This window comes from Labrus mixtus, chromosome 20 (assembly GCF_963584025.1).
Source record: "Labrus mixtus chromosome 20, fLabMix1.1, whole genome shotgun sequence".
Taxonomy (NCBI): Eukaryota; Metazoa; Chordata; class Actinopteri; order Labriformes; family Labridae; genus Labrus; species Labrus mixtus.
In genome coordinates this window covers 12,045,186-12,059,846 of record NC_083631.1, presented here as the reverse complement: position 1 = coordinate 12,059,846, position 14,661 = coordinate 12,045,186, and the positions used below count along the sequence as shown (strand labels likewise).

The following is a 14,661-nucleotide window of genomic DNA, read 5'->3' as shown; positions in this document are numbered from 1 at the left end:
CAGTGTGGAGACTAACATGTGACTAAGTAAGACAACAAGCGGGCGAGGTTACGTTAACATCAGACCGATAGCATCCAGGCCGAAAGAATGTTGCGGGCTGTAAACAAACACAGCTAGGTTGTAGTTAGGCCGTGAGTTTTGTCTCAGATAAAACAAGATTATTTTTCCCTGCTCGAGTTGAACGGCAACAATATAGATGAGATGTAGTCTATGTGCAAGAAATTAAACGTCTCCCACAGGAAAGAAGCACCGAGCCGAACAACAACACGCTTCGGAGAGCCCGACGCTGAAGACACAGGTGCAGCTCGCGTTAGCCGGCTGATATATTGATATACAGGTATACTGTCGGCAACGTGATTCATATCAGCAGTTCACTCTGTTGCCTTCAGAGATCTAATCGGTGATCTTGTCACAGCACTTTTCTGCCACAGCAACACTAAATAACACTGATATGAGCTTTGAAGCAAATATAAACTAACACACACATTACTTTTCCCAGTAACTAGTTACTTTTATAAAGCAGTAACTCTGTTAGTTACTCAGTTACTTTATGGAAGAAGTAACTACAAACTGTAACTATTTAATCATTTTCAGTAACATGCCTGTTAGCAAGTCAACCTCCAATAAACAGTGTCAGTTCTACACTCTACAATCAAAGCAAGTGGCTTTTTCTCCTTTATTTGTATGATTACATGTTTGTTAAATGATAACATGAATACATGTTCCTACAAAACTGATAAGAGACAGCAACAATTCTCTATGTGTGTGTGTGTGTGGGGGGGAGGTTATAGATATATAAAGTTACACAGGACATTTTACTAATTTCAACATGAAAGTAGCCAAGAAAGTATAAACTGTAGTTGTAAAATTAAAAAAAAGGTAACACAATGCAAACTATAGAAAGGGTTTTTTGAAACATGAAGGGAAAAAATAGGAAAATGGAAGAAATCATCCAAAGCAAAAGAACAATATGCAGAAAACTGTAAAAACACAGGGACAGCCATGAAGAAACATCCACACAAGAAGGAAGAATCAAATTAAGAAGATCCAGAAAAGAAACAGGGAAAGACAGAGACCCAGCCGTCACACAGGGGTAATCAGGGACAGGTGAGACTAACCGGAGTCAGGTGAAAACAATGAGGGTGGGACACCCAATCACAAAGGCGTAAAAGAAAAGAAGGCAACAAAAAAGCTTTATACTAGGGACATGAGAGTGACAAAGTAAATCAGGAAATGATAACTGACAACAAGAAATGAAATACATTACCAAACAAGAATAATACATAGAACAATGTCAGCATGTTAAAACATGCTGATGGCACACACATTAAAGGCAGAGTCTCTGATGCTCCGTCAAAACTGGAGCGAGTTCAACATACCCACGGAATCTTTTGGTGATCTGTCTTCACCAACCTTGACAAGGAGATTGCTACGCCATCACACAAACTGGTTATCAACTTATAATGTCAACCCAGAGGATCCAGAGGTTCGTTTGAAAGGGCCGTTGTTTGGCTGCTGGTATAAAGCAGTTGGTAGAGCAGGAACGCCACGTACAAAAGCTTCAGTCTTTGTACTGGTTGCAGGTTCAAACTCCAATCCTGGTGCTGTTTGGTGCATTGGATCCCCCAGTCCCTCTCTCTCCCCACATTTACCATCACTCTACAGATTTCCTATACCAAATAAAAACAAAATCCTGAAAGGTAATCTTTAAAAAAAATTGTCCTGATGGTATCAAACTGAGTGGTATGGAACTAATAAAAATGAACAGAATATAAAACCCCTCCTCCCCTCTCATGATCAGCTCATAGACCTCTGTGATCAAGACAGCTTATTGGTCGTGGCTGATTTGGTTCGTTGTGTATAAGTTACCATGACGATCTACCCTGTTCAGAAGTATGCTCAAGTTAGGCTACTTCTCTTACCACAACCTTGCTTTGTAGTACAGGACTCGAGTACTTCCTCTTGGCTTTTTGAGCTGATGACTCAATTGTACTCTTTGCTGTTGTATTTGTTTTACAGGTTTGTCTGTTCACTGCAAATGTATTTATGAAGTTTTCTGGAGCACATTTTTATTATTGCCAACTGATTAACGTGATAAATGTCTTCATCTATCTCTCGGAAAGAAAGGACTGAGATATGTGAAACATTGTCTCGTTTTCATTATTTTAACCACTTTAATTGATGGAAAACCTGTAGGTTTGTATGTTTAAAGCAGCTTGTTTGTCACACGCACACACACACACACACACACACACACACACACACACACACACACGCAAACACACACGTCTCCTCCCTTTTCCAACAGTGTGCCACATGAAAGCAGTGTCAGCGGTGTGTTATTAGTATCCAGAGACTCCAGAGTGTCTGCTGCACTGTCACCTCCCACAACCTTCTTTACACGCACTGTATGTGTGAGTGTGTGTGTGTGTGTGTTTTTGTGTAGATATATAGATGGCTGCAACCTGCATCAATTGTCTGACTCACTCTCACAGGAACACCAGGAAAGGGCCGTCAGCACACTTTCAACGCCTTTGTTTAGTGTCTGTGTGTGTGTGTGTGTGTGTGTGTGTGTGTGTGTGTGTGTGTGTGTGTGTGTGTGTCTGAGTATATTTGCATACTGCTATCACCCAAAGATACACACCAAATAAAAATAAACAACTGACGGATTCAAATAAAGACATTTATTTTTTGCATATTTTCTGACTTAAAAAGGCTCCTAAGGCACAAACTGTTGTGCTACACTTGATCTACGGTTGACAATATAAATTATTCATCTGTGTACAGCATGTTTTAAAAGAATATATACTTTGCCTTAGCAAAGGCCACTTTGACTCTTGATCAGTATTTTAAGATGTGAGATCCTTGTAATATTTGGAAGCAGGAGTTAAAGGGCCCCTTCAAAAAAGTTCTCCAATGAGAGCAAGTTGGGATTCCTTGTGTTTCTCTGCACTGGTTAAACACAACCTGTCAACATATTTCTGTAAACCAAACATCTTGTCTTGGTTCTTAACATCACTTGGAGGCACACACAGCTTGGTTAATTTCACTGCATTTTCAAGGGACTGCGTCTGGAATAACTTTTTTGTGCAGCTCCCGCTACTTAAGGCTAACTCGTGCCCGGTTTAATGACCTGTTGTGTAGGCCAGGCCAGGCTCAGTACCAGGATTCCTCGAACAGAAACCAATTACTTGTGTTCTGTTTCGGCAAGTTTCACAAGTTACATGTCGGCACCAAACTGGCTCAACTACAGTGCTATAAACCCAAAATAAACATATTTTACTGTGATTTTTTTTTAATGGAGGTCTAAACAATTTACATTTCTTCATGAAGACGCAGATCATTTTTTGTGATGATTTTGCAATCACTGATTCCCTTCGGTCGTTCTGCATATAAAAGTGACAGGCATTAATGTTATATGATTATGTATTGTGTGAATCTCACTTTACTTCTGAATATACCTTCAGAAAAAAGGCACTGACTATGACACAGTGATGTGTTTTAGACTTCTATTGGTTGAGGTCTGTAAATGTTATTTCTTTATTTTTTAAATAATGAGTTGTGGGTATCTTTAGGCAGGGAGGGTCTTATAAAAGTCACTATAAATATATTTTTTTACTCCATCATTATTTCTGCTCTACACCTGACACCTACATTACCCACAATCCAACGGGAATGCAAATAGCTAAGTTTGAGATCTTGATATATTTTGCTGGTGGCAGCTCATGTAGCCTACACAAGCCGCGACACAGATCAGAAGCTATATGAAGAGTTCTTATATCTCGAACAGTCCAAAATGTTTACATTTCAAAACTCTCCTCCACACAGAGAGCACAAATTTGCACTTTTTGATTGCAAAACAGCCACAATTTACACAGCGCTTTACTTGAATCTGCTCCAGGAAAAATAAAACTCAAATTAAAAATGCGTGCAAAAAGAGCGAGTGTGTTTTGCTATTAGGTCATTCAGTGTCTCTCCATGGTTTGTCTCCTTTGGTTGGGTGATATTGATCTTTTATTTTAAAGGTTAGCATTGTTTCAGTTCTGTTCACTGTTCTGACCTCACCTCAAATCAAACCACCCATTTTTCTGCTCATTTAAAGTCAACCATAAGTGTCCTGCGCTGCTTAGGTGGACTTGAAGCGTTGCAAAGCCAGGAAGAATTTCAGTAGTCTTCAGTTGTTGATTAAAAATGTTGTGTCTGAGTGAAAGAGTGAATCAATGCAAGTTTTTTTTTCTTAAATTAAAAAATGGCAATATAAAAAACATATTAAATAAAGTAAATATTAGCGTCTATCTGTGATTTTTTTGAATTAAATTTGTCAATCTCAGCTCTGCAAAAGCCACTTCAGTCACCACTATTTCCATTATGACCTCTGTAGAATGAGTTCATGCAACATGGTAACTGCGGCCGGTACTCGTTTTCAATCCACATTTTGTGGAGAAGCATGTTTTACGACGTGTGTATTTGGGGTTTACAGTCATGACTTGTGTCTCTGTCATGTGTTTCTGGTCACAATAGATAAATAAATCGTCCCCCAAAAAAATCCTCCCAGACTTTCAGCACAGGCCTTCTTTCAACCTATTGTGCAGACTCCATGTTTCAGTAGACGGCTCCCAGACTCTGTGCAGCTGTCGATGCACCTGATGACGCGTGATGCGCCGGGCCCGACTGTTGCAGACCTAAATTTTCCCCTTGCTGCTGGTACCAGTTCTGATGTGTGTAATCTCCCATGCAGGCGGGCGAGGAGTCGACAGGAGGTTGATAGTGACCCTGCCCCCTGCTGGTAGGGTCTATCGCTGCATTATTGCTGCTGCTGTTTGTGTTGTTGCTGTTACTGCTGTTGTTGTTGTTACTGTTGCTGTTGCTGTTGTTCTCCCACACAGCCGGGGACGGAGGAGAGTTGCAGGCCATGGAGTCGCTAGCGTCAGGGCTGTGATCGAGAGGAATATCTCCGAGTGGAAACTCTCCATTCTTGTAGAGCTTCTTGAACTTGGAGCGACGGTTTTGGAACCAAATTTTGACCTGGAGGGAAGAACATCAAATGTTGAGGCAAATTAAATAAATCAAATAAATCAAACAACATCAAATGAATATCACCTATTTACTCTCTTTTTAACTGTAGTTTGGGAAAAAAAACTTCTGCCTGCCATTGCTGGAAATGGGATTTATAAGTATGAGCGAGCTGGAAGAGGGCTTGAGTATTCAGATTTTTTTAAATATTTGTTTGAAACATTCATTGGCTGATGTCCTCCTACAACAACCTTTCTTATTTGCCAAATAAGTCATTTGACAACGTCAAGGCTGTAGCTGAAAGACTAAAGCTCAAACATCATCAATCATACAGACCATGAGAAAATATCTAAGCAACAAATTGTTACATATAGTCTACAAAGACATAATGATAGTCAGATCTATTGTGCACTAATGATGGTACAGTTTTCTTTTATGTTATACTTGAATAAAGATGACCTGGATTGTGTTTTTAATGTTCTCATGATTGCTTAATAATATAGCTGTGTGTTTGTTTTAAAAAAGAAGCAGCTCTGCCAACAGCAGAGCTTTTCATGTTAGCGATTCGTAATGCGCTCCAAACAACACCCATTTGATGTGATCACACCCATGACAAGTTTTGGAGTTCATAACCTTGTGACTGCTGAGCACAAAAGCTTTGGTTTGGGTTATAGTATCCAGATAAATAAAAGAAACCCTGGGTATTATGGATGTTCATAATAAGGAATTATCAGACAACATAAAGATTTTGCTCAATCAATATTATGAGTACAATAGTTCAAAATAGATTAAAAAAAAAAAAAAACTTTTTATCGTCGCTTCCTCTCCCTCCCATCAAATCCATTAAGAATCCAGTGGTTAAACACTCTTTAAGAATATGGGCCCAATTCAGGAAATTCTTTGGGCTAGACAGATTTTCTCTTCTAAGCCCTGTTAAATCAAACCATCTTTTTGAACCTTCTGTGCATGACTCTGTTTTTCGTGAATGGCACAGGAAGGGTATTATACACTTTAAAGATCTGTTTATAGACAATAATTTAGCATCATTTGAGCAGTTAAGCAAAAAGTTGAATCTACCAAAGTCAGACTTCTTTAGATATTTACAAGCAAGATGTTTTCTCATCTCAAAGTTTTCCCATATCCCCTCGTCAGCAGAAGGGTCCCTGTCCCTGAGCCCATCTCGGAAAAGACTCATTTCAGTGCTGTATAGCATGGTGGCAGAACTAAAGCGGGACACTACAGACATACTTAAAGGATCATGGGAGGAAGATTTGGGCCTCTGTACTCAAGCGTGTTAACACAACTTCTCTCTGTGCTCTCCGTTGCCTAATCCAGTTCAGTGGTACACAGAGCTCATATCTCTGAAGTTAAACTGTCTCGTTTTTGTCCCGACATTGACACGTACTGTGACAAATGCAAGAGTGCTGAAGCATCACTTGTTCATATGTACTGGCAATGCCCGAGTCTTTATAAATATTGGACAGAGGTATTTCACACCATTTTCCAAGATAATTAACGTTAAATTGAAACCCAATGTTTGGGGTCACTGGAGGAGTGGTACAGTTATCGGCACAAACACCGCAGACCCTGCTTTTGCTTCCCTTCTGGCCAGGCGTGCCGTGCTGCTCGGATGGAGAGACGCTACCCCGCCCACGCATGCACAAGGGTTGGCAGATATTATGGCTTGCTTAAAGCTAGAGATAATAAGATTCTCACTCCAACATTCAAATGCACAGTTTATTGAAATTTGGGGACCTTTTCTGAACTCTGTACTCAACCTTTAAAACCATGATCCAGATGCATCTCTCTCTTTCAGATACACAACTAGGTCTTTAATGGGACTGGGGAAATTATCTCACGTCAACACTGGCAGTGCCGGGGTAGGGATTGTATTATAATGGATATTTTGTTTATTGTTTTTGTTTTGTTTTTTTTGTTTACTTTAATTAGATGGTTAATTTCATTAACCTAAAAAAGTAAAACACAGACTGTTGTTGTAGGTCCATGCTTTACTTATTTACCATGTGCAGTTAATAGCTTTATTTTTGTGCATGTCTCTCTGCCTATGTAGATGTGACTGTTAACTAAGTTTGGTGTTTGTTTATAACATCCTCTAATATCACTGACTGATCAGCACTGCACTTAATGTACATCATGTTTGTATTTCAATAAAAAGATTTTGACAAAAAATAAATAAATAAATAAAAAATAAATTTGTTTCATGAAAAAATAAGATATGCAGTCTTTTTTTATTATTTATTTTGGGGCTTTTTGTGTCTTTATCGTAGAAATAGGACAGTGGATGGAGTTGTAAATCAGGGACAGAGAGAGTGGGGAATGACATGAAGGAAAGGAGACACAGGTTGGATTCAAACCCGGGCTGTCCGCTTGGAGGACTCACAACCTCTCCACATGGGGCGCGCACTAACTACTAAAGCTGGGGTAAAAAATTGATACAGCATAGTATCGCGATATTTTGTGTGCCGATATTATATCATCTCATGGCGGCCAAGTATGGATATTTTTAATATGATATTTTAGATATGCTCTTTAAATGTTTAAGTGCTGAAGGGGTTGCACAATTCATTTTGAACAAGTTACAATGTGAAGGATTCATGTTAAAGTTCAATCAGACTGAAATACCAACAGTTCAGATTGTGAGGTGCATTCAGCCTTTTTCAGGGTTTTACCTTTATCACAGTGTTGCTCAGTCTGTGGGCTTGACTCCCGTCATGTTGAATTATAAAGACTGAAGTGAGATATTTAGACTGACAATTTTTTCTTACTTGACAAACAGTTCTTGATTTTTAATTTTGTGGACATAAAATTCAGTTAAAAAAGTTAAATCGCAATATATTGTATAGTGATTCGCAGCACATCGCAAAATGTTTAAAATCGCAATAATATCGTATTGTGACTCAAGTATCTCGATAATATAGTATCATGGGGCCTCTGGTGATTCCCACCCCTAATAACTACTACGCTATCGGCGCCCCGATATGCACTCTTTTTATTCAGCGAAATAAAACTCATGTCAAGCACACATGTAAGCATGCGTTATTTTTAACGGAAATAGTTTTCAATTTGCCAAACCTTATCAAAATGAAGTGAGCACAATAATGGTGAATGAAATGAATGGAAAATATCTGCCTATAGTGGGACAGTGAGGAAATTATCTGTAAGTTGTGCAGTGCCGTATGGAAATATAGCAGTGGTACAACCATGATTCAATTCTACCTCCACAAGTTGTAGCAAATAATGAAGGACAGCAAACGTGCCTTCCACGTTACACACCTTCTTAACATACAGTGAGCAAATCTTATTATATATACATATAATAATATAATAATATATATACATATATATATAGATATACTACTGAGCATGATTAGGACATTCTCAAACATTGATGATTGGTTGCTAATTCGTTAGCATCACTTTCCATTAAGGAATCTGTGTCTTTTTTTTATTTAGATGTCCTCTCAGCTCACCTGTTCTATCCCAGTGAGGTTTAGCACACCTGCTCTTTATTTTCAGAGGGAGGAATCCCCAGTGGCAAAAAGAAAAAAATCTAATTGCAGGAAGATAATATATCAACTTTATAGGGACACTTTTGGTTCCTAAATCGGAGCTCACTCTTAACCTACATTCTTTAAAAAAGAGATGAATAATTATCCTTGCAAAATATTTTTGTCAAAAGAAATAAGGCAAAAAGTTATATATACATACTGTATGTTTTAATGTTGATAAACTTTCATATAGCACAAAACACAAAGAACTATAATTGCCCTGCAGAGTCTAAGATTCTTCAGAGCTCTGTTACATGTCATCATCAGGATCAGAGCCATTGTCAGTCTGCTATTTGTTAAATCAACATTAAATCCAAGAGGGCATCAAACCAACCTCACATGACTATCCCGTTTCAAGTTGCAGGGTATTGTGCTCACACCTTTGTTTGTTTTGTTTAAGTGTCTGCATGAAGCCCTAACATGACATTGAACAAAGAAATACCGAAGGCCAAGTTAAAACAACCCGTGCCTCAAGTTTTGTCTTTTATCACTCAAGCAAAGTTAAATAATTTAAAGGGAGGAGTACGTCTGTCTAAACCAGACTGACAGTTACATGTCACGGTGCCACACAGGATCATAGTTGACCTCTCTGGATCTCATTGTGTAGTGTTGTACTGTATCCTTCATTGTTGTTGTTAAACCTGGTATTGTAGTAGATTTGAAGACAAAATACAACTCCCTATGTGTTTAAACATAACCTTAACCTATGTGATACGGTATTGCTCCTAATATGACCTTTATGAGTGTCATCAGTCATGCCAGTTCAAGGTGTCTTTATTTATTTTGCTCTCACTCTCATCACATCAACTCACACTTCAACTACTTGTTTCTGTTTTGACGTCAGTTGGATGTTAAGGATCCTTAAATACAAACACTTCAGCTGTTTTCAATTTACTTCAACATTCCCCGGAGTTTCCATTTTAAATTAAGTGATTAACAAGCTTAAAGGTGCACTATGGAGTTTTAGAGGTGAAATTTGAAAGTTGGAGAAGTGAAACAATTCTATGCTATATTTTCTGAACTGAATACACAAACTTTACTTAAAGAAAAATGGATCTCTAGAACACTGTTTAGAGCTTAAAAGCTACCAGGAGAGTTACGGTTTCACTGTTGCGGACCCCCCACCATAACTTCTCGTGGTTCATTTTATCTTCAAACAGTGTTAGAGGGACACAATTTTCCTTTACACTTCTTCAACTTTCACATTTCTCTACCAAAACTACAAAGTGCACCTTTAAAGTAAGTTTGAACTACATTAATGTCTTACTGTGTTTGTGTCAGTTCAACTGTATTGTTTTTTCACAACTCAAAAAAAAAAAAAAGAAGGTTAAACTGCTTTCACTCACACTCCTTCAAAGTGAGGAGCTTACTTCATGACTTGTCAAACTTCTGGACTTCAACTTCAAAAAACCCAAGACACCTTCAGCCACAACATGTAAACTGATACCACCTGTTTTATTCTATAACACTTATATGATAAACCCGTCTGTGCATCTATTTCAGCTGACACTTCAACTAATTAATGTGCTTCAGCTTAAGATGCAGCTCCCATTCGAACTCTTTTGCACAATAAAAAAAAGCATCAGCCATTTCCAAGGTAAGAGGCTAAGCATAATCTGGTTTCAATTTTTTTACGACACTCTATAAAATGTATTTTCTGAAAAGCATTTGATGGTGTCGAATGCAGCCTCACCTGTGTCTGTGTGAGTCCCAGTTGGGCGGCCAGCTCGGCACGCTCGGGCAGCGCCAGGTACTGCGCAGACTGGAATCTCCTCTGCAGGACGGCCAGCTGGTAGCTGGAATAGATGGTCCGCGGCTTACGCACCTTTTTGGGCTTCCCATTGACCATCCGAACCTCCACAAGTGGTTCCTCTTTCACTGTGGGTAGAAAAAATAAGAAAAGTTCTTTAAATGGACTTGAAGAATTTTACAATCCAAATTGAAATTTTCAGTCGACTTGTTCTTCAGTGGTCTTTTTGAAATAATATTCAATCTGTGTAAGAATCCTGCTGTGTTATGTCTTCACAGAGCAGTTTGTGCAGATAGAAGCAGTCACACGAAAATGGCCACTGCTGCTCACAACCCTTAAAGTTTCAAAGAAATTCCGCCAGCACTGTGAACTTATAATTTTGGTCTGAGTGTCTCCCACAGCCGGGGAGGAAGACAGAGATTTATAGGTGCTTTTCAAGTAGCCTGAAGGCCCTCTTGTATACATCATTCATGCTTTGTGTTGTTATTCCTGAACCTCATTTGTGTCTACTTTTAGAAATACATTCAGCCTTTCCCAACACACATTTTTTTTTATCAACACATATTCAAGAAACACCACCATTTTGACCATTCAGTTCAAATATATATGTATGAATATGTATGAATGTGTATGTATCTATAACTTTTTTCATTGATTTACTAACCATTATCCGAACCTAACTTAACTAATGATTTTGTTGTAACATTTATTTATTATGGGTTAATTTCATATCTATAACCACTAAGTCTTTATACTTTTCATCAACTGTTTGTGTATTCATAAAATCGTTGATTTGTCGATAGATTTATTTGGGTGTGGCTGCAGACCGTTGCATGATAAGGAGCCGTCCTCGCTGACAGATTCAAAGGCCAAGGCTGACTGACATGCTGTGACACCTGACGAGCGTGGCTGAGGGCCAAAGTCCCCCGAGGCCATTTCCAGGCGTGAACTCCCAACTGGAATGTCAAAAACAGAACACCAGTCTGTCGAGTTTGTTTTTCCTCTGTAGTTTGCATACACACAATCCCAGCTCAAAAAAAAAGAAAAAGAAAAGAAGACTTTTTTTGAACACTGTGGAGTGCATTGTTTGGACCTGAAGTGAAATGTAGATGGTGCTTGTTTTCCCTAATGTTGTCTAACGTTGTTAAGTTATTGTTGTATTTGGGTCTTGAGCTCACAGTGACTTCGTTGTTTTACTCTTACAGGATCTCATTTACAGGAACTTACAGATTTTACACAATATTTGTTTCTTCTTTTTTCACTGTTTCATTTAATCCACTGATTTTTCTTAGTACAGACCGATACGTTTTGCTGTTGTGTTTATATAAAACAATTGTGTGTTAATCTAGAGTTTAAAGGTCACTGGTTAGAACTAGGCCATGGCTTCCATCCAAAGGCCTTTATGATGACTCCCTGTCGTAAATATTATCTGGGGGAAAAAAGGTTAAAGGACAAAAAATAATATATAGAAATGAGAAAGTGAAACAGAAAACAATAGTTTACCTCTTTCAGTCTATCACTGTTGACTGTAATCATTATCTCTGATTTTCCCTTCCCCCCCCATCCCCTCTTCCTCGCCTATATCTCATCCAAAAACTTTGTGTCATGAAGTGTGTTCTTCTGGAAACATATGACAACACACTGCAAAGGTGATCATTTATAAAAATGTACCTGCAACCTGTGACATCAGGCATGTGGCAATTAAAAATCAGAGGCTGCTCAACTGACAATAATTCCATACTGTTGTTTTTTATGTACTTCTTATTAATAATTATTTTAACTGTCTGATATATTTTTCTCATAAATCCTGAATACTTTTATACCTCAGCAAAAATATGTATATATAAAAATATAAATATTGTTGTTTTCATATCAAAGATTCACTTTAAGCACGTTATATAACTTTCAAAATGGATATTTCACTTTACTTCTGCGCTTGTTTTGTTTTCTAATGGGGTGCTCTGTAATTCTCAGTACTCGCTACTCCTCCATACATGTTGAAGATTTGGTAGATCACCCAAACTTTACATCACATACAATGTAAAGACAGCAGTTAAGGACCTAGTTCATTTAATTAAAAAAAAAAATAAAAAAAACACGTCTCGGTCCCTTGTGCGTAAAGGTCATTGGCAATAATCTGGTTTAAAAGGCCTGACGTCACGTGAGCGCTTAGCAAAGATCACCCTCAGGTGGTCAATGTGGCTTTTCTGGTTCTTGGACAAAGATGGAGAGCTGTGTGTAAGAGGGGAAACAGCATATTTAACAGTATTTATCATTTCATATATTTACATTTAAAAATACACCATGGATCAATCTTATGGATTAGTTCCAAAGTATCCTTAAAGGTACAGAAGTTCACTTTTGGTATTTGCTTTGACTTACCTTCGGCCAGCATCGTTGACTGCACCTCTCTGCTGTAGGCAGCGTGCTCTCTGTACGCTGCATGAGAGTATGGGTATTCTGTCTTGCCAACAGGGTACGCACCCCCTGGCGCCATCCCGTTCAGGTTGTAATGGTGGTACGCGTACGGGTTCATGTGCTGAGCTGAGTACGGCTGCTGCGCCTGGTAGAAATCCTGCGGGCCGTGGAGCGCACTCTGGCCGCTGTAGAAGCCCATGTCTGTGGATGAAGACTCCGGCAGAGTGGGTGAATCCTTGGTGGCCGAGATGGAGCTCCCAACCACGGATAGGGGAGGCTTCTTCTCTTCGAAGACAGGTGAGGACTGTCCGTTCATTTCCCGGCTTTTTTAGGAGTTATTCTTGCTCTTAACTTTAAACCAAGGACAGTTCTGAACTCCTCACCGTCTGGAGCTGGCGTTCCCAAACTCCCTAAACGCAGCAGCCGGGCTGTCCACCGTGGCGGCGCCCAACCCAACTAGAGCTCGTAATTACAGGGCGCGCCGAGCTGAGCCAAGCCGGGCAGGACAGAGGGGAGTGGATGTCTCCTTCTCATTGGCTCGGCTGCTCGCTCGCTGCCTCTGCCCTGAGGCCAAGACAGCGATGACTGTCGCCTGTCTGGCTCCCTTCTCCTCCCCACAGAAACCTCTTGTAAGCCTCTCCTTGGGCCCGCAGCACGGCGCATAAACAGTTGGCAATCCTGTAAAGTCATCTAACTTTTACCTCTTTCAAATCTTAGAAAACAACCAATATTCTCACCAGAGTAGATGGAGATTGACTTAACCACGCATAATGGTGTTGTGATAAGGAGTGTTTACGAATAAGCTTTACGGTGCTGTCTTCCCATTCAAATGCAGATTTAGAGCCATGTGTTGTTGTCCACCAGTGTTTGGGGTTATTTAGTTAATCGAGGCTAATTAAAGAAAAAGGCTTTTCCTCTTTTACATGTGTTGACTCGGGCCCCGGGCTTCTCACAAGCCTCAGGGAGGAGAAACAGCCCATAAAGCTTCATAAACCTTTGGGGTACTGTATTGCCTGTAACATTCCTGAAAGAGCTTAGATTAATTTAAGCTACAGCAGAGTGCTCATCTCAGAAAATGTTAAATAATTATTCTTACAAGCCGGAACCTTAACCATAATACACTCATCAAAAACACATTTAATACTCAAGCAGGAGGTAAAGTTAAATGATCCCTAAAGTTTAAAGTAGTAATGTCAAAATTTCACCACTAGATGTCAGTACTAAGTCTCTCTGACTACCAGGTACAAGCTTATACACTAACACTGATTTAAGTGAAGCCAGGAGTAATTTGTTGTGCCTCTGAAGCCTCGTCAGATGACTTACCTTTAAACTTAACATTTCAACCATTTGTCCACACACTCTCAATCATCTGCAATGTTTAGATATTTTTAACAAATTGTTATTTAAGTTTTATCAATGGAGTGGAGATACAGACTAGAGTAATCCTTCCACATACAACCCAGGCAACTGAACAAAAAAAGACTGGTTGAAAAATCACTGGTCCAAAGAACTAAATGCATACATAGAGAAGGAAAACATAGGGTATATTTCCCTACTGAAAAAAACAAGAATGAGGCACATAAAAGAAGAGTATTACATAGAAGCTAAATTGACATTACTCAAAATCCCACACCACACAACTTGCAGGTTTAATTTTTTTATTAGCATTTCTCTTTCTCTGTCATATATGGTAACCCTCAAGTCCTTGCAAAATGAGTTCCCAGAAATTTACAGCTTTATTTTTTTTTTTTTAGTGAAACTCACCCTTTCTTCACAAATATCCCATCTCAAAATGCAGAGTTCTGACTCCAGTCACATATTGAGAGCATCAAAAGCACTTAGTGTGACTGACCAAGCTCTCAGCGGGGAGGTTCATCCTGTTCTTAACCCATTATAAAAAAAGGAGACAGT

General features: G+C 39.1%; 1 protein-coding gene across 1 annotated transcript; it reads right to left on the bottom strand.

Annotated features, from left to right (window-relative positions):
• Positions 1 to 2,669: 2,669 nt before the first annotated feature.
• Positions 2,670 to 13,248, bottom strand: LOC132954205 (homeobox protein Dlx3b-like). The gene is made up of 3 exons (XM_061026709.1): positions 12,715 to 13,248; positions 10,276 to 10,460; positions 2,670 to 5,025 (listed from the first exon to the last, which is right to left on the bottom strand). Exons 1-3 carry the CDS (start codon positions 13,064 to 13,066, stop codon positions 4,603 to 4,605), a joined length of 960 nt encoding a protein of 319 aa, XP_060882692.1. The 5' UTR covers positions 13,067 to 13,248; the 3' UTR covers positions 2,670 to 4,602.
• Between the last annotated feature and the right edge of the window lie 1,413 nt (positions 13,249 to 14,661).

What these genes read in the sequence shown, in the direction of transcription:
- LOC132954205 (XM_061026709.1), bottom strand. Translation starts at nt 13,066, where the DNA reads ATGAACGGACAGTCCTCACCTGTCTTCGAAGAGAAGAAGCCTCCCCTA. An exon ending in GTCAACGATGCTGGCCGAAG is followed by an intron (nt 10,461 to 12,714) that starts GTAAGTCAAAGC and finishes TTCTACCCACAG; the next exon opens with TGAAAGAGGAACCACTTGTG. An exon ending in TGGGACTCACACAGACACAG is followed by an intron (nt 5,026 to 10,275) that starts GTGAGGCTGCAT and finishes TCTTCCCTCCAG; the next exon opens with GTCAAAATTTGGTTCCAAAA.